General features: G+C 44.4%; 1 protein-coding gene across 1 annotated transcript in view; it reads left to right on the top strand.

Annotated features, from left to right (window-relative positions):
* PKD1L3 (polycystin 1 like 3, transient receptor potential channel interacting) overlaps nucleotides 1–19,300 on the top strand; it is a gene marked incomplete at its 5' end in the record, with an annotated part of 64,202 nt that overhangs the window by 32,634 nt on the left and 12,268 nt on the right. The window contains 7 exons of the mRNA XM_080827662.1: nucleotides 312–511; nucleotides 960–1,140; nucleotides 1,738–1,930; nucleotides 2,031–2,265; nucleotides 7,131–7,230; nucleotides 10,160–10,297; nucleotides 11,229–11,414. Of these exons, the coding sequence (XP_080683788.1) occupies nucleotides 312–511; nucleotides 960–1,140; nucleotides 1,738–1,930; nucleotides 2,031–2,265; nucleotides 7,131–7,230; nucleotides 10,160–10,297; nucleotides 11,229–11,414 (1,233 nt within the window). The remainder of the gene's footprint in view (nucleotides 1–311; nucleotides 512–959; nucleotides 1,141–1,737; nucleotides 1,931–2,030; nucleotides 2,266–7,130; nucleotides 7,231–10,159; nucleotides 10,298–11,228; nucleotides 11,415–19,300) is intronic.

Raw genomic sequence — 19,300 nt, 5'->3', positions numbered from 1 at the left:
CTTCCACTGTACTGCACCCTCCTTCCTTTCAAGGTCAGAAACAGGATCCTGAGGTGCCTTTGTTTTTGCTTTGCTTTGACTGCTCTAACAGACTTCCACCCTGTTCCCGTTCATCAATGAGTGAAGCAGCCTTGGGAACAACACGTCACTCTTATCCTTAGAGATCCTGTCCCTAGATAATGTCCATGAGGATGTCCTGTCTTTGGATAATCATGGCTGAATTGCCAAACAGATACCTAAAGCTGGGAGGGCAACGACTGAGATGACTTCAGCTCTTGAGGATAAACGCTGCTGTCATGTTCTTCTTCCAGTGGGTTCGTTTCCTGTGACCTGGTCCCAGCTGCTCATCAGTGTCCAAACTGCTGTCCTCCTCTTCCCCGTCAATCTTGTAATTGGGCGCCTCTTCCCGCTGATCCAGCCACAGGAACCCCTGCCTCACTTTCCTCCCAGCCAAGCCTCCTGCCTCCCAGAGGCTCCTTTTGAGCCTCTGTCTCTCACAGAGGTGACTGAGGTAAGCTTGGTGCCTAATTTTATAAGTAGATGGCAGGCCTTGCTTCTGCGTGTAGCGAGAAAGGTCAGTGGAGAGGATCTCCTAGAAGGCTTGCGGGTCCTATTAACCTTGACAGCTTTTCCCTGAGTCCTGTCCCCTGGGCCATGATGCTCATGCCCCTCGTCTCTCCTCTTGATATATTCTGAGGACTGGGTGTGAGTGCAGAAGGTACTACTCTCCAGTTTTCGTGGGTGATGTTTGATCCAGCTTTCAGTAATCCCTCATAAAACTAGTTTTGAAGCTACGGGGAGGTGACTTCTTCCTGAGAAAGGAGAAAGACAATGAAAAATAGAGGTTCTTCCCACTGAGCATTCACTCTCAGAGTAAAGAGACGACCCCGCCATGTATAACTGCTACCAGTCCTGGGCCAATGTCAGACTGACTTTTCTCATCTTGGCTCCACATTCAGGAATTGAAGGAAACGGTGGGATTCCTGCTCAGGAGAAACACCTACCTTCTCTCAGAGTGGGAACAATCTTTATGGGTGTCTCACAGCATTAACAAGATGGCGCAGCTTTTAGCCAGCCTCGTCTCTTCTCACTTGGAGGGTCACAGCTCTCCTCAGCAGGCAGGACCCCATCCGGCAAATGGTAAAGCTCCGCAGGTGTTGGTAACTGACGGGTTATCCGCCTCTCCCTCCCTCCTCCCTCTCGGCATAACCAACAGGCACCGTAGAACCTTCTGCTTCCGTTTCCTTAAGCTTCCAGTAGAGCTGATCGCTTTCGAGACAGTATATCTGGTGATACAAAGTAAAGGACGAAGGAAAAACCCACAGAAATGCCCTCTGGTTCAGACCCCCTCACACTCCATCTGCTCTACTGGGGGCTCTTGAGGCTTGTCATTCTTTTTCTTCTATGGAACAGGGAGATTAGGGGATTTATGGAATCTTGAATATAGTTTACGCCCCCCCTGGGCACTTAACACCATTCTGGTGAAGAAAGCCCAATTCAGTTTAAATTTTTATTTGCTTCTAGATCAAAAGTTGTATTTCTTTTTTATTCTGGATCCAAGTGTAGAATTTTAGAAATTGTTAGCAAGTCACCGACATGCTCAGAGAAGACAGTCGTTAATTGTTGGGTCCAGTCTTCGTGGTCTGGGAAACGGAACATCCTCATCCATGAATGACTTGCTCCTCTCTGCCAGTAGTGCCTGTCCCTTGACGTGTGAGCCCCGGCCTGTATTTGCAGTGATTCCTGAAAGCCACCATCATCTGTCCCGTTACCTGCTTGGAGTTCTGAAGCGGCTGCAGTCACACTTATGCGCCCTGGGTCCCACCCAAGCCGATTGGCCTCGTGACGTCCTCGATGCCACCGACCGACTGCAAAAACTCCAGGAGCTCTTGGAAACACGTATTCTTCCCACAGAGCAGGGGCCCTCCAGGTAAGGCCCCGCACCAGGCTTCCCGCATCACCCATAATCTCCCTGAGTCTCTCTCTCAGCTGCTGCCTTTCAGCTGATTCCTTCCACCTCTGTTCTTAAGGGAGGCCACCAGTTTCCCCATCCTGAGCCCACAAGAAGGGAGGAAGCCCGTGGCTCAGGGCCTGCGCGGAGGGTTGACTTATGTCTGCTGGCTCTTCCTGGGCGTCACTAGCCTGGCCGCAGCCTTTTTTACTGCACTTTATAGCTTGGAACTGACCAGAGAGCAGGCCACCAGCTGGGTTTTGTCAGTGATGTTATCCGTGCTTCACAACCTCGTCATCAGCCAGCCAGTCAAGGTACGTGAAAACGGGGCATCCCAGCATGGGGGGGTGAGGGTGGGGACCCACTCGCGCTGCAGGCTGCTCACTTGGGAAGATGACACTCTTGGGTGTCAATTCAAAGTGCCTAATGGTTCTGACAATTTGACCAAAAAGAAAGAAAACAACATAAATAGGCAGAATGAAATTTCAGGCATGTGTGAGGTCACAGAAAAAACTGATGAGAACTGATAGACTAGTAGAAGCAGAGCGGAAAAGGACTGCCAAGAGAGGACAGTGAAAAAAAAAATCAATCAACAATAAACTACTTGGAAAAAAAACACCAGGGAACTTAATTTTTTAAAACTTTTTAAAAAGATTTTATTTATTTATGAAAGAGAACACGAGCAGGGCAAGCTGCAGAGGGAGAGGGAGAAGCAGCTCTCTCTCTTCTTTTTTAAAGATTTATTTATTTGACTGACAGAGATCACAAGTAGGCAGAGAGAGAGAGAGGGAGGGAAGCAGGCTCCCCGCTGAGCAGGGAGCCCGATGTGGGGCTCGATCCCAGGACCCTGGGATCATGACCCGAGCCCAAAGCAGATGCTCAACTAACCGACACACCCAGGTGCCCCAATTTTTAAAAACTTTAAAGAAAAATGCCAAGTCCACAGAAATGTGTGGAGAATGGTCTAACAAATTCTACCCTTGTGTTAGTCAGCTTCAACAATCACTTCATTACCAAAACAAGCCAGTCTTGTTCCATCTGTTTAAAATAAATAAAAAACCTCACTTCCTATCATTTTCTCCCTAGATATTTTAGTGTATATGTTTCAAAAAGATAATCACTCTTCTCTTTTTTTTTTTTTTTAAGATTTTATTTATTTATTTGAGAGAGATCACAAGTAGGCAGAGAGAGAAGGATGGGAAGCAGGCTTCCTGCTGAGCAGAGAGCCCCATGTGCTCAATCCCAGGACCCTGAGATAGTGACCTGAGCTGATGGCAGAGGCTTAACTCACTGAACCACCCAGGTGCCCCAGATAATCACTCTTCTCTTAACAACATAAATATAAAAACCATTCACACTAATGTGTTAATATTTACACATTATAGAATGTATCTTATCCTTTGAAAATGTTAAGATGGTATGTTTTTTGTTATATGTATTTTATCACTTATTTTTTTTAAAGATTTTATTTATTTGACACAGAGCGAGAAAGATCACAAGTAGGCAGAGAGGTAGGCAGAGACAGAGGGAAGCAGGCTCCCCGCCGAGCAGAGAGCCCCATGCAGGGCTCAATCCCAGGACCCTGGGATCATGACCCGAGCCGAAGGCAGAAGCTTTAACCCACTGAGCCACCCAGGTGCCCCATCACTTTTATTTTAGAGTCAATGTTCCATTTCTCCTAGTTGTTTTGTAAATGTCTGTTTTATGGTTACTTTGTTCAAATCAAGATTCAGATAAGGTCCATGTGTTGCCAGTAGTTGGTCTGTGTCAGAGCACTTTGTTTACTAAGTCTGCAGGCACCCGCTCTCTTCACACCACTCTCCGTTCTCGGTATTTCTCACAGGGCATTTGCTGAAAAAACAAAAACAAAAACAAAACACGAATTTTGCCCAGTAGAGTTTTCAGCTTGCCGGGTTTGGGTGACGGGATTGCTTCTGCTGTAAGAACCCTGGAGGGTGGGCCCGCGTTCCCACAGGCCAACTTGGGGAGCTCTTGAAACTCCAGACTCAGGCCTCACTCCGGACCTATCAAATAGTAATCTCTGGAGATGGATTCCAAGGCCCAACGGGTTTAAAATTTCCCCGGTGATTCTGGTGTAAGTCCCATTTGAGACCCGCCCATTCCGGGGAGAGCGAGGAGTAGGTAGATCTTAATGGAAACTGCTGGAGGATGGGCACCTGGTTGCCTTAGTCAGCGGAGCAGGTGACCCGATCTCATGGTTCTGAGATTTTTTTTTTTCAAATCTTAAAAACAAAACAAACTCCTGGGGGAGACCAAAAATAACAGGATCTCCATCCGGAGATTCAGCTGAATGAAACACAGAGGGTTTCGGGAAGTGAAAAAGGTCACTTACCAAATACTCAAATTCTAGTAGTTGAGTTGAAGGAGATGTCACTAGTGAAACTCATATTAATGACCAGGAAAATCAAATGAACCAAAATAATGCAAAATATGAAATACATATATCAAAATACTGAAAGAGAAGACACTCGGGAGATCCAGGGTACTGGGCATGCAGGCCATCGGAGTGGTGATAATTAAACCATCCACTGTGGCAAAGAAATACCGAATTTATGTTGAGAGGCCTCAGCTGGTTTCAGGCACAGTCAGTTTTAAATTTTTTTTTTTAGATTTTATTTATTTATTTATTTGACAGACAGAGATCACAAGTAGGCAGAGAGGCAGGCAGAGAGAGAGGAGGAAGTGGGCTCCCCACTGAGCAGAGAGCCCAATGCGGGACTCGATCCCAGGACCCTGAGATCATGACCCGAGCTGAAGGCAGAGGATTAACCCACTGAGCCACCCAGGTGCCCCAGGTGCCCCAGGCACAGTCAGTTTTAAAACACATGCTGAAATGGAGGATAGTTCTGCAATGGGGCTTACGACCCCCACCCCCCGCCTGCCTCTCTGCCTACTTGTGATCTCTTTCTCTCTGTCAGGTCAATGAATAGAATCTTTAAAAAAAATAAAAATAAAAAATTGATGATGGAAGAGTGTTCTAGATCCTTAGATTAAAGCATACATTTTTAGTATGGATAGGATATTACACAAGGAAAATATTCAGACTTTCCTTAAGTGTGATAATGGTAGGAGAATGTCCTGGTTTTTAGGTGACCCCTGCTTGCATACAGGCGCTCCTCCCTTGCGCTGTTGTGGTGTGCTTGAATTCTGGTTACGTGGTCTCACTAAATAACACCGGTGTCCCAGCAACACAGGTCAAATACCATTTACCGCCGTCTCTCACCTGTGCGTGATTGCATGAAGTTCTAACCACGTGCTGCGAGCTCTGCCATCCACGCATCACTACTTCAGTAACACCTGTGCACAGTTATACACAGTGTATAGCTGTGTTATCTCATCTCTCAGCCGTAAACCCCTCTGACATTTTACCAAAAAAACCCCCCAAAAACAAAAAAAACTAATTGAAATAGGCAGTTGGCCAACAAAGACGTAAATGCAATAAGGCCGCCCACCTGGCCCAGTCACTGGAACCTGTGCCTCTTGATCTCGAGGTCAGGAGTTTGATCCCCACGCGGGGTGTAGAGAGCCCTTAAATAAAACCTTAATACGTAAATAAAAATAAAAGTGGCAAAAACATAATACATGGTAATGCCAGGGATCATGGGCACTCGCTCTGGGTTGAAGAAAATCTGGTGATACAGGGTACGAGCCTTCACGTTCTGCATCCCTTTAGTAAGCAAGCTTCACTTCTAAGGACCTATCCTGTGAAAATTCAGAGTACTTTATTAAAAAAAAAAATTGGCAACAACGTAAATGCCCCCAAATAGGACACTGCTTAATTTATGAGACAGCCATATCCATTTATGGGATGCCAAGCAACCATTAAAAATGCTAAGGGATGGCTCGAGGCGCCTGGGTGGCTCAGTGGGTTAGGCCTCTGCCTTCGGCTCAGGTCATGATCCCGGGGTCCTGGGATCGAGCCCCGCGTCAGGCTCTCTGCTTGGCGGGGCGCCTGGTTCCCCCTCTCTCTGTCTCTGCCTGCCTCTCTGCCTGCTTGTGATCTCTCTCTGTCAAATAAATAAATAAAATCATTAAAAGAAAAAATGTTAAGGGATCCTTAGGGTGGCTCAGTCAGTTAAGTATCTGCCTTCGGCTGAGGTCATGATCCCAGGAACCTGGGATCGAGCCCCACATCGGGCTCCCTGCTCAGCAGGAAGCCTGCTTCTCCCTTTCCCACTCGCCCTGGTTGTGTTCCCTCTCTCACTGTCTCTCTCTGTCAAATAAATAAGTAAAATCATGTTTTAAAATGTTAAGGAAAATGTAGTGATGTGGAAAGCTAGTCTGCAAATATATTAAGACAATTGATTAAAGGATATATTTCAAATGTTAATGTTTTCTTAAAATCTTTAGTTCTTTTTCCCCCAATTTTTATAATAAATGTATGTTGCTTCAATTTTTAAAAAGTTGCAGTGGAATGTTGGGGAAAAATATAAAAAGGGGGAGACAAGAGATGGAAGCCACCGTATCAGATTAGCTCTTGGTCTCGCTACAGTGTTGAATTTGGTTGGACCCAGGGCCAAGTGGGCTTGCTTTTTCCCCCAAGTCGAATCCAAGGACCGTCCACCAGAGGGCGACCTTAGGTCCCCAAAGTAGACACACCCAGAATGGCCACCTCTGAAAGAGGGTGTACGGCAGCGCAGCGGGCTGGAAATAGCACCCTTGTCCTTTATTCTCCTGAGGACTGGAGCACTTTCTTCCCTTCGATGGAAATTAAAGGACTGGGGGAAACTTGGCTGCACATCGAACCGATACTTAAGGTCTTACTCAGTTCCAAGATTCCGTGATTTCTTTAGCAAAATGGACACTTAATCCTTGAAACTTTTAAAAGTGTAGCTTCTCCAGGCCAGCTCATCGGAGGTCTTCCAAAGACGGTGTTCTTAAGTAACTTCCACAGATCATTACAAATAATCCAGTAGTTGAAGCTTTCCAACCCAGGCAGCTTGAGGACCACAGGCAAAAATATAAATCTTAACATTATATTAACTGGGTCCCTATAATGATGCAAAAATAATCATAAAACTCCCTAATTCTCAGTTTTCCATGATAGTAAAGGGTCAAATAGTGGAAGTGCATTAATCATACCTTTAGCTTTCTGTAATGGGATGACCTTGGGTCCTCTGATATCTGCTCCTGACTTTGTCCTGGGATCTTCCTGTAGGCGATCTTCCTCACATTGTTCCTCTCCCTGATGCTGAACCGGATGCCATGGCTTTCCAAAGAGAACGAACAACAAACAAGGAGGATCTTGGCACTCTTGGGTAATTCAAGTAGTTCTAACTACTAACATCGGATTTTGTCACCGCCCCACATTTATCCACGCAGGGGTCTTGTCTCTGGTTAGCGGGCTGCTCCTTCTCCGCTGCCCCAGGCAAACCTTGAATCACTAACACTCCTGCGCGTTCTTCCCAAGACCCTCTGCTGCCTTCTCGGTGCTTCACCTCTCGTCCGTCAGTGTCCTCCATCTCCTCCGGGGTCTTTCCCTCCTGAGCCCCCGAGGCCATTTCCGACCACTCACTGTCTGTATCTGGATGCGTGCACCTGTCTCAAATCAAACCTGTCCCGGTCAGGGTGGTCTGCCCTGCAAACCCACTACTTTACTGTATTTTCTCATTTTTTAAAGAAAGATTTATTTATTTATTTGAGAGAGAGAGCAGAAGGGGCGATGGTGATCGAGAGCGAATCCAGTGCAGACTCTGCAGAGCCTGACATGGGGCTCGATCTCATGACCCTGAGGTCACAACTGGGCCTAAACCATGAGTCAGACGCTTAACCCCCTGCACCACCCAGTCGCCCCTCTATTTTCTCATTACAATTAAGAACAACCCCCACCCTCTAAAAAAATGTCAGAGTGATCCTAAGTTCTTGCTCCTCACATTCATTCGCCAAGCCTGCAGGAAACTGCCCTCTAGATAACAGACTAGAGCTGCGCCTGTCATGCACATGAACCTCACCAACACAGCGGTAATCAAGAAAATTAACACTCTAATCCTGGGAAATAGCACATATATATATAAATATACACAGAAGAGTGTGTGTGTGTGTGTGTGTGTGTGTATATATATATCTATATATAGATATATATAGATATAGATATAGATATAGATATATATTTTTTTTAATGAAGAAGTGCATGGGAGGGACGTCTGGGTGGCTCAGTCAGTTAAGCCGCTGCCTTCGGCTCAGGTTGTGATCCCAGGGTCCTGGGATCAAGTCCTGCTTCGGGCTCCTTGCTTGGCGGGGAGCTTGCTTCTCTCTCCGCCTCTGCCTGCCACTCTGCCTGCTAGTGCACATGCTCTCTCTCTGACAAATAAAATCTTTAAAAAAAAAAAAAAAAGTGCATGGGAATGATAAACTCAAATGCGGGATTAGATTAGCTCTCTGAAAGGGATACCATCACAGATGAACACTAGCAGACCCTATAAGTGGCGATCATTTTATTTATTTTAGGGACAGACAGAGCATGAGCAGTGGGGAGAGGGAGAGAGAGAATCTTAGGCAGGCTCCACGCCCAGCGGTGAGCCCGATACAGGGCTCCATCTCACAACCCTGAGAATATGACCTGAGAGATCAAGAGTCGGATGCTTAACCGACTCAGCCACCCAGGCACCCCTAAATAATCTCTACACCCAACATGGGGTTCAAACTCATGACCCCAAGATCAAGTCGCGTGCTCTATTGACTGAGCCAGTGGGGCGCCCAGTGCAATCACTTATTTCTTAAGCTGAGTTGGAGACACACTGCTATGGGGTAGGCACCCCATTCCTTACAAGATCTTTAAAAATTAATCTAATTTCAAACTGTTTTCCTAGCTCTCCTTTCATTTATCCATGGTCTTGAACTGCTGGACTGCTCTTCCCTCTTTCTAAAAGGCTTTTTTTTTTTTTAATTTTTTAAGCAAGAGCTTTTTTTTGGTCTTTGTCCATCTGAAGAATTTTATCTGACTCATCCTTCAAAAGAAATGTCAGGTTTCAGTCTAAGATACCTTCTCTGATTTCCTCAGGAGATTTATTTCCTTTTCGGTGATTCCCCAAGCACTAGGCACATACGTGCTGGCGAGTTTTATGTCCTGTTATCCCTTCTGTCTTTGTCTTGGTTTGTGTGTCTCTGGCCACGTCTCCCAGTGTGGTCTGTGGGTGAGCAGCATTGACATCTCCTGGGATTTTCAGAAATGCACAGTTGTAGACCTCACCCTGGAATCTGCATTTGAACAAAATTCCCAGGTGATCCCTTTGCACATTGAAATGTGAGAAACACCATAGAACAGTACTCCCAACGTCTGGGTCACTCCTAGAACTGTTCATGTCTAGTCCAAGATAAATGCAGAAATTGAGAGCAAACGTTGAGGAAGTCTTATGGCAGTTGGACCAATTTTAGACATAAAGTATCTAATTTTCAAAATGGGTTTGGATTTTACATGCTCCTATTGTACTTCATTTTTCTAGCAAATCAATTTCTGTTGTATTTTATAACCGCCTCAGTCCCTGGGGTGCCTGGGTGGTGCAGTCATTTGAGCGTCCCACTCTTGGTTTTGGCTCAGGTCATGTGTGACCTCAGGATTTTGGGATCCAGCCCCCCTTCAATGGGCTCCACACTTAGGGCAGAGCCTGGTTAAGATTCTCTCTCTCTCTCTCCCCTCCCCCCGACTCTCCCCTACACGTGCTCACATGCTCTTTCTCCCTTTCTCAAATAAATAAGTAAACTTAAAAAAAAAATAGTGACACCTGGGTGGCTCAGTTGGTTGGGCGGCTGCCTTCGGCTCAGGTCGTTATCCGTGTCCTGGGATCGAGTCCCACATCGGGCTCCTTGCTTGGCAGGGAGACTGCTTCTCCCTCTGCCTCTGCCTGCTATTCTGTCTGGCTGTGCTCACTCTCTCTGGCTCTCGCTCTGACAAATAAATAAATAATCTTAAAAAAATAAATAAAAACACATAAACTTTAAAAAAAATAGTATCAGTCTCCAGTGGGTTGGAATTTTTTTTGCCGGAGGGGGGTTGGAATTTTTAAGTCCTTCACGATAGTTAGAGAATTGCCACAAAGGTGGGTTTATTCTTTGTTTTTGGTTTTGGTTTTTTTTTTTTTTCCCCAGCATTTAATAGGCGATACGCACAGTGGAGTTTCAGCAACTGTTGGTGAATAACTGCTTAATGAAATATAACTATTTTTTGGCCTACATTTGCATTTTTGACAGCAAAATGTCCACCATTACCTGGTTCAAGAGATAAAAACAACCCCATCTATGTAGCTCCAGCTTTCAACAGTCCAGTTCAACGCCCAGAGAGAACATTGAAAGAGAAGAAGCTTTTCAAGCTTGCAGGAGATATTTTGGGTATGGAGGGCAAACAGTAGTGGGTCGATCCTGCAGCACATTTCCCAGCAAAATGGGAGTGGGAAGAAAATGAAAATACAGGGCAGCGAAAAGCTATCTTAAAATGCTGAGGGTACCTTCGTGGCTCAGTCATTAAGCATCTGTCTTTGGCTCAGATCATGATCCCAGGGTCCTGGGATCGAACCACGTATTGGGCTCCCTGCTCAGCGGGGAGCCTGCTTCTCCCTCTCCCACTCCCCCTGCTTGTGTTCCTGCTCTGGCTGTGTCTCCCTCTGTCAAAGAAATGAATAAAATCTTTTAAAAAAGTTTTTTTTTTAATGCTTACCTTGGAAACAACATGGAGCCCAAGGTGGTATGGTAAATGGGAAGATGCTTGAACTCAGGAGTCATGGTAGGTTGGTGTGTGCTTGGATCAGTCCCTTCCTTGGCACACGGAATGTAATAACACAGCCTGCTTCTACACTTCCCAGGCTGGAGGGAAAATGGATATGCCTTCAAAAATGGCAATCCTCCAGTGCCGGGGAACTGGGTCAGCACATACAGTGTTGAGGTTATTGGATTTCCGGGACCAAAGGAGGCCAGTTCTGTGTTTATTGGCCTTCCCTTTCTGGTGAACACAGTCTGAACACAGAGAGAGAGAGAAAGATTGGGGCCGGGGTGCATTTAGTTATAAGAATTAAAATGCAACAATTTTCCTGTGGTATATTGTATACCTTATTTCAAGTAAAATTTCTGATTAGTGGCAGAATAATTCTGGGAAGGCATATATTAGTGTGTGTAGGTCCCCCTATATGGCAAATACGTTGGCTCGTCTATTTACAGCTGTTAGGTTGAACCATATGGAATTGCCAAGTCTTAGGAACCATGGAGAAGGTGTAGAGAATTTCTAAGCTGACCGCTCAACTGATTTTTTTCCCCTCTTGTATCCTAGTACAAATCCTCTTCCTTACCTCGTTGATGACTATAGTCTACTCAGCACAGAACTCGAACAGGTTCTACCTCCATCAAGCGATCCAGAGGAGCTTTTCCCATCGTTTCTCAGAGATCAGACTTCCGAAGCATTTCTACCTGTGGGCCAATCGCACCCTCCTTCCTAACCTGTACGGGGATTACAGAGGTACGGACCCAGTCCTGGCCCCAGCTCCTTGGACGCTTCTCGGTCGATATTTTCCACCAGTTACCAACATGTCGTTGTTACTTTAGATCTTGAGTGAGCTGTATTCGGGAAGTTGTTGAGTTGTTGTTCATTTATCTCAGGATCGCTGGCTTCCTTGTGGGATTTAGAACATCTCTTAGGTTCCTGGGGAAAGAAACCTAAAAGACATGCTCATCTCAGTAAAGGTGTTTTGAGCTCATTTCGGAGGGTTTTTGCACGGATTGCAACTCCTATGCATTGCATGTTGATTCCTTTTATTTTTTTTAAGGTATTTATTTGATTATTTATAGAGCATGTGTACTGGCGGGGGGAGGGGCAGAGAGGGAAGGAGAGAGTACATCTCCCACAGACTCCACACTGAGCCCATCACAGGGCTTAGCGGAGGGGCTCGATCTGATGACCCCAAGATCATGAGGTGAGCCGACATCAAGAGTCGGGCTGAGTCCCTCAGGTGCCCTGTGTGTTGATTCTTTCTAGTTCACGTTTGGATGGTGACGGCTGTAGGTTCAGCACACACTGTATGGGCGGTCTGCAACTTTGTGCTGACTAAAATACTGAGCACATAGAAAGTGAATCGAGCCCTGGGTGGCCGTGGCTGGTGCCAGCGCGACAGGCATGGTCCCCTTCAGTCTGGGGCTCTGTGGTATAGTGTCTGAGAGGACAGACTTGGAAGCCAGACTCTGGCCAGGTTCAGATCCTGGCACTCTACCTATTAGCAGTGTGTTCTTGTGTAAATGACAACCCGTTGTGCCTCAGTTTCCCCATCTATATCATGAGGATAATCCTAGGACTTGCCCTAGCAGATTGATTAAAAACTCAGTAGATCTTACAACAATGTCTGACCCATAGCATACACTGGATAAGTTTTTTCTAAAACAGTTTTAAATTTTATTCATTTGAGAGAATGCGAGAGCACAAGTAGAGGGGAGAGGCAGAAGAAGAGGGAGAAGCAAACTCCCTGCCGAGCAGTGAACCCAAAGTGGAGCTCGATCCCAGGACCCTGGGATCATGACCTGAGCCGGAGGCAGAGGCTTAACCCACTGAGCCACCCAGGCACCCCATGTATACATTCTTAATCTTAAAAGCTACTGCCAGTCTCCTCATTGTACCAACTAATGCTCCCGTGAGCCATGTCTGAGTCTGCCCACATCTCCAACAGCCCAGTGCAAACTGGTGTTTTCAAATAATACCCAGGGCTCTGGAATAGACGACAAGCTTTGTAAGCGCCCTCCTGAGAAAATGCAAGTCATAACTAGAGGAAGGTGCCGTTTTCCACCTCTCATTCGGGCCAACCTTGCCTCTGCCCTTGCCCTCCTTTGTTCCATCCTCCCCGTGCTATGGTTTTGAACATAAATCTGTATTCTTCCCCTGTTCGGAACCTCCCGTGGTTTCTATCGTACTTCAAATCGCAGACCCTTTCCAGAGCTTAGAGGGGACTTCCCGGAGCTGCCCCTGGCTACATCCGGGCCCTCCACTCCTACCCCCGGACCCTCTCCACTCCCCGTCAGCTGCACAGGCTTCCGTGCCTTCCCACACGAGCACATTCTCACCTCAGGGACCTGGGATCGTGCTGATGCCCGGAGAGATCTCTGCATTGTGGTCTCTCTCACAAGCCACTCCTCAGAGAAACTGTCTCTAATCCTTCCTTACCAATGAATAGCATTGTTCCCTCCCCGCCACTCTCTGTCCCTCATCCTACCTAATTTTTGTTCTTAGCGCTCTCGTGCCCTGGATAATGTTTGGGTATTGCCTGTCTCTCTTGCTTCTCAAATGTGCGCTCCCTGTGGACCAGGACGCTCTTTCATCCACTCTGCTGCTGGCACCTAGAGCAGGGCGTGGTGTGAGCTCAGTACGGACTGACTGAGGGGCACCTGGGTGCCTCAGTGGGTTAAGCCTCTGCCTTCAGCTCAGGTCATGATCCCAGAGTCCTGGGATCGAGTCCCCCATCGGGCTCTCTGCTCAGCAGGGAGCCTGCTTCCCCCCCACCCGCCCTGCCTCTCTGCCTACTTGTGATCTCTGTCTGTCAAATAAATAAAATCTTTTTTAAAAAAGTGTATTCAGGTCTTTTGCCCATTTTTTAATCCGCTATTTTTGTGGTATTCAGTTGCATGGGATCCTAGGTATTTTGGATATTGACCCCATATTAGATGCATGGTTTGCAAATACTTTCTCCCATTGAATAGTTTGCCTTTTTACTTTTTGGTCTCTGGCACTGTGCAGAAAGTTTTTTGTTGTTGTCTCACTTGTTTAATTTTGGTTTCTGGTGTTCTCTCCAAAGAACTGCCAAGACTAATGTCAGGGAGCTTTGCCCCTGTTTTCTTCCAGGAGTTTTACAGTTCCAGGTCTTACAGTTGAGTTGGGAATCCATCTGTAATTGATTGTTGTATGTGGCATAAGGAAAGGGTCCAGTTTGGTTCTCTTGCATTCAGGTATCCAGTTTTTCCAGCCTCATTGGTTGAAGAGACCGTCTTGCCCCACTGTGTATACTTGGCACCCTTTCCATAGAGGAGTTGGCCGTAAATACATGAGTTGATTCGGGCCTCCCCATTTAGTTCCATCATCCTGTGTGTCTGTTTTTATGCCAATAGCACACAGTTTTGATTACGATAGCTTCCGTAGTGCGGTTTGACATTAGGACATGGGATGCCTCCAGCTTTTTCTTCCTCAAGATCACTCTGTCTCTTTGGCATGTTTGGTGGGGTTCATACAAATTTTAGGATTGTTCTTCTATTTCTGTGGGAAAAAATGCCTGAATTTTGATGGGTATTACACTGAATTTGTAGATCACTTTGGGTGATACGGACATTTTAACGATATTCTTTTAACCCACAAAGAGGGAATATCTTTCCAGTTATTTGTGTCTTTATTTCTTCCATCAGTGTCTTATGGTTTTTGTTGTACAGATCCCTCTCAGTTAAATCTATTCCCAGGTATTTTCTTCTTTTTGGTGCTTTTGTAAATGAGAGTATTCTTTCTTTTTCTGGTAATTCATTGTCCATGTAACAAAATGCACCTGCTTTTTGTGTACTGATTTTATTTCCTGCAACTTTACTAAACTCATTTATTTGTTTGTTTTTGTCTTTGTTTTTGTCTTTGTTTTTGTGGCGTCTACAGGGTTTTCTGTATATAAGATCATGTTATCTGTACCCGGGATCATGACCCAAGCCAAAGGCAGATGCCAAATGACTGAGCCACCCAGGTGCTCCTTTGTGCATCTTTGGAAATCATCATGTGATTTAATCCTTTGTTCTGCTAATGTGCTATATCACATCTACTGAATTGTGTATGTTCAGTCATCCTTGCAACTCAGGAGATAGACCCCACTCAGTTGCAGTGTGTGATCTTTTTAAACATACTTTTGAACTTCATATGTTTGCATTTTGTTGAGGATTTTTGCATTTGTGTTCATCAGGGATATTGGCCTGTGATTTTCTTTTCTTGTAGGCTGTGGTATGAGGGTAACGTTGGCCTCATAAAATGAATTTTGAACAATTTCTTCCATTTTAGTTTTTTTAAAAGATTTTATTTATTTATTTGACAGCGATCACAAGTAGAGAGGCAGGCAGGGTGGGAGGGGGGAAGCAGGCTCCCCACTGAGCAGAGAGCCCAATGCGGGGCTCGATCCCAGGACCCTGAGATCATGACCCGAGCTGAAGGCAGAGGCTTAACCCACTGAGCCACCCAGGCGCCCCTCCATTTTAATTTTTTGAAAGAATTTGAGGATTGATGTTAATTCTTCTTTAAATGTTTGGTAGAATTCACCCATGAAGCCATCTGGTCCTGGTCTTGTCTTTGTTGGGAAATTTTTTATTACAGTCTCCTTATTTGTTAATAGTCTGTTCAGATTTTCTATTTTGTCATTATTTAGGCTTAATAAGCTCTGTGTTTCTAGGAATTTATCCATTCTAAGCTGTCCAGTTTGTTGGCATACAGTTGTTCACAGTAGTCTCTTACAATCCTTTGTTTTTGTGTTACCAGTGTTAATGTCTACTTTTTAATAATTTTATTTGAATGCTCTTTTTCTTGGTTTAGCCTAAAGGTTTATCAGTTTTGTCTTTCAAAATATTTTTATTTTTGTATATTCTATTTAACTTGTCTTTACTTCATTTATTTCTACTCTAATCTTTATTATTTACTTCCCTCTGCTAACTTTGGGCTTAGTTTGTTGTTGTTGGTTTTTTTTTACTAGTTTCTTGAAGACCAAACTTAGCTTGTTTAGTTGAGAGCTTTCTTTTTTCATAAAATAGGTGTTTATTACTATAAAATACCCTCTTTAGAACGCTTTTGCTGCATCCCATAAGTTTGGTATGACATTTTTATGTGCATTTTTGTTCGTCTCAAGGTACTTTTAAATTTCCTAACTTGACCCATTGGTTGTTCAGAAGTGTGGTGTTGAATTTCCATGTGTTTGTGAATTTTCCAATTTGCATCCTGTTACTGATTTCTGATTTCATACCATTGTGGTCAGAAAAAATACTTGATATATATGCTTTCGGTCTCCTTAAATTTGTGAAGACTTGCTTTGTGGCCCAACGTAGGATCTATCCTGGAGAATGTTCCAGGTGCACTTGTGAGGAATGTATATTCTGGTTGAATGGAATGTTCTACATATATCTTTTAGGTCCATCTGGCTCATAGTATTAACTCACTGATTTTCTGTCTAGGCGGTCTGTCCATTGTTGACAGTGGAGTATTGAAATCACGTACTGTTACCGTATTGCTATCTATTTCTTCTATCGGGTAACGTTTTACTTTACTTATTTTGGTGTTCCAAGGTTGGGTGCATATATATTTACAATTGTTTTGTCCTCTTTATGAAGTCAGCCCTGTATCACTTTATCATAAGTGAGCTTCCCTGTCTGTTGTGACTGAGTTTCACTGAAATTCTGGGTTTTTTTGTTTTATTTTGTATAGATTTTGTTTATTTATATGTCAGAGAGACAGAGTACAAACAGGGGGAGAGGGAGAGGGAGAAGCAGTTTCCCCGCTGAGCAAGGAGCCCAAGATGGGACTTGATCCCAGGGACTGTGACCTGAGCTGAAGGCAGCCACTTAACAGACTGAGCCACCCAGGCACCGCTGAAATTCTGTTTTATCTAAGTTAGAGCTACTTCTACTCTCTTTTGGTTGCCATTTGCATGGAATTTTTTTTTCCAAACCTTCAGTTTCAGCCTATGTGTGTACTTAAAACTGAAGTGAGTCTCTGGGTGCCTGGGTGGCTCAGTGGGTTAAAGCCTCTGCCTTCGGCTTAGGTCATGATCCCTGGGTCCTGGGATCGAGCCCCATATCAGGCTTTCTGCTCAGCAGGGAGCCTGCTTCCTCCTCTCTCTCTCTACCTGCCTCTCTGCCTACTTGTGATCTCTGTCTGTCAAATAAATAAATTAAAAAAAACTTTAAAGTGAGTCTCTCATAGGCAGTATATTATTGGATCTTATATTTTTACCATTCAGTCACTCTGTCTTTTGATTGAAGAATTTAATCTTTTGACATTTAATTATTGATAAGAACTTACTATTGGCACTTTATTGTTTTCTGATTGTTTTTTCAGTTCCTTTATTCCTCTTTTATTCTTTTGGTATCTTTGTGATTTATATTTTTGTAGTGGTATGCTTTAATTCCCTTCCTTTCATTGTTTTGCATTTATTACAGATTTTGCTTTAGTGTTATCATAAGGCTTATGTAAAATATTTTATAACAGTCTGTTTTAAGCTGAAAACAACTTAACTTTAATCACATAAAAAGCTCTACATTTGGAGGTGCCTGATTGGCTCAGTCAGTAGAGCATGCAACTCTTGATCTCAGGGTTGTGAGTTCAAGCCCCACACAGGGTGTAGAGATTACTTAAAAAAAAATAAATAAACAAGATTGTTCTGCCTGTACATTAGAACAACAACAACAACAAAAAAAAACCTCTATACTTTTACTTCTCCTTTCCTTGTGCTTTAGGTAATTGATGTCCCACTGCCTTTCCTCCTGTGCTGTCATTCACTGACGTATTATTATAGTGGTATTAGTGGTATTTTTAACACTATTGTCTTTAACTTTTATACTAAAGATAAAAGTGATTTACATACCACTACAGTAGTACCAAGCTCTGAATTGGACTATGTATTTACCTTTACCAGTGAGTTTTATACTTTCATGTTGTCACACAGCCTCCTTTCCTTTCAGCTAAAAGAATTCCCTCTCGCATCCCTTGTAAGACCTGGTGGTGATAAACTCCCTAATCTTTTGTTTGTCTGGGACTGATTTTAGCTCTCCTTCACTTCTGAAGGACAGTTTTGTTGGGTATAGTGGTTTGGGTTGGCAAGCTTTGTTTTGTTTTTTTCTTTCAAGTACTTTGAATATATCATTCTACTCCCTTTGGCCTGCAAGATCTCTGCTGAGAAATCTGATAGCCTGTGGGGGTTTGTGTGTGTGTGTGTGTAAAGTTACTTTTTTTCTTTCTGTTTTCAGAATTTTCTGTCTTTGACTTTTAACAGTTTGATAAACAATAAAGTATCTCAGAGTAATCTTCTTTGGGTTGATCTGACTTGGGGTCCTTTGAGCTTCATGTACCAGATGTTTCTGTTTTTACCAAAATTTGGGACATTTTCAACTATTGTTTCTTTAAATAAGTTTTCTGCCTCTTTCTCTCTCCTCCTACTCTGAGATTCCCATGATATGTATATTTGTCCTTTTGACAGTGTCCGGAAGTGACATAGGCTTTGTTCACTCTTTGTCATTCATTTTTCTTTTTGTTCCTTGAACTGGCTAACTTCAAATGACCTCTCCTCAAGTTCACTGATTATTTCTTCTGTGTGATCGAGTCTACTGTTGAAGCTTTGTATTGAATTTTTCAGTTCTATCATGGAATTATTCATCTCCAGAATTTCTCTTTAGTTCTTTTTTATGGTTTCTATTTGTTAAAATTACCATTTTGTCCCTTCATTGTTTCCCTGATTTCATTTATTTGTGTTCTCATGCTTTTCACTGAGTTTCTTTAAGAAGATTATTTTGATTTCTGAGGCAGTTCCCAGACCTCTGTATCTTTGGGGTCATTTAGCAGAACTTGAGTTTCCTTTGATGGTCTCATGTTTGTCTGATCCTGATTCTCTGTGATCTATATAGTCTTGGATTGGTGTTCATGCATTTGAAGGAGCAAATACCTTTTCTAGTCTTTATAGACCGGTTTTGGCAAGTAAAAACCTTCTCCTGTCAGTTCCCCAGGCTGATGAGTTACCTCCAGAATCTAAGTTGATCAGGGATGTGGCTGTGGTTATGTCCACAGTGGGGTCCACTGTTTGTAGGCCTGTTACCAGGGGCTCGGATAGGTGTGGATCTGGTCTGCTCTCTGGGTGGACAGGACTCACTGCAGAACCTTGTTCAGTGGGGCTGGCACTGGGATAAGGGTTGGAGTAGAAGAGGCCTGTTACCAGATGCAAGAATGAGTGTGGCTCCCCCCAGGTTTCTGTGAGGGCTCCTGCTGGGTCACTGGGTGGGTCCCTGGGCCAGCAGGGTGGGCCCTGGACTGTGGCTGAGAGGGACTGGAATGAAGTCCCCAGGCTGTTCAGGATCCATAGCCAGGACCAGTATCTACAGAACTGGTTCTGCAGGGATTGATGAGTGTGTCCCCCACCAGGATTGCTCCCTGACCATGGTTGGGATGGCCTGGAGCCAAGTTAGAAGTTTCAGGATCTGAAGTCAGACCAGGTTGGTAGGCTTATGTGCAGTCTCATTGATAGGTGTGTCTCCCAGCCGGTCTCTGGACTAGCAGGACTGCTCATGGACTGTAGCCAAGAGGGGCTGGAGTCCAGTTAAAGGCCATCGCCGGATCTACAGACAGACCGGGTTTGGTGAGCTTGCCTC

This window comes from Martes martes, assembly GCF_963455335.1.
Source record: "Martes martes genome assembly, chromosome: 17".
Taxonomy (NCBI): Eukaryota; Metazoa; Chordata; class Mammalia; order Carnivora; family Mustelidae; genus Martes; species Martes martes.
The sequence above is the reverse complement of the archived record's forward strand: the minus strand, read 5'-3'. Positions and strand labels throughout refer to the sequence as shown.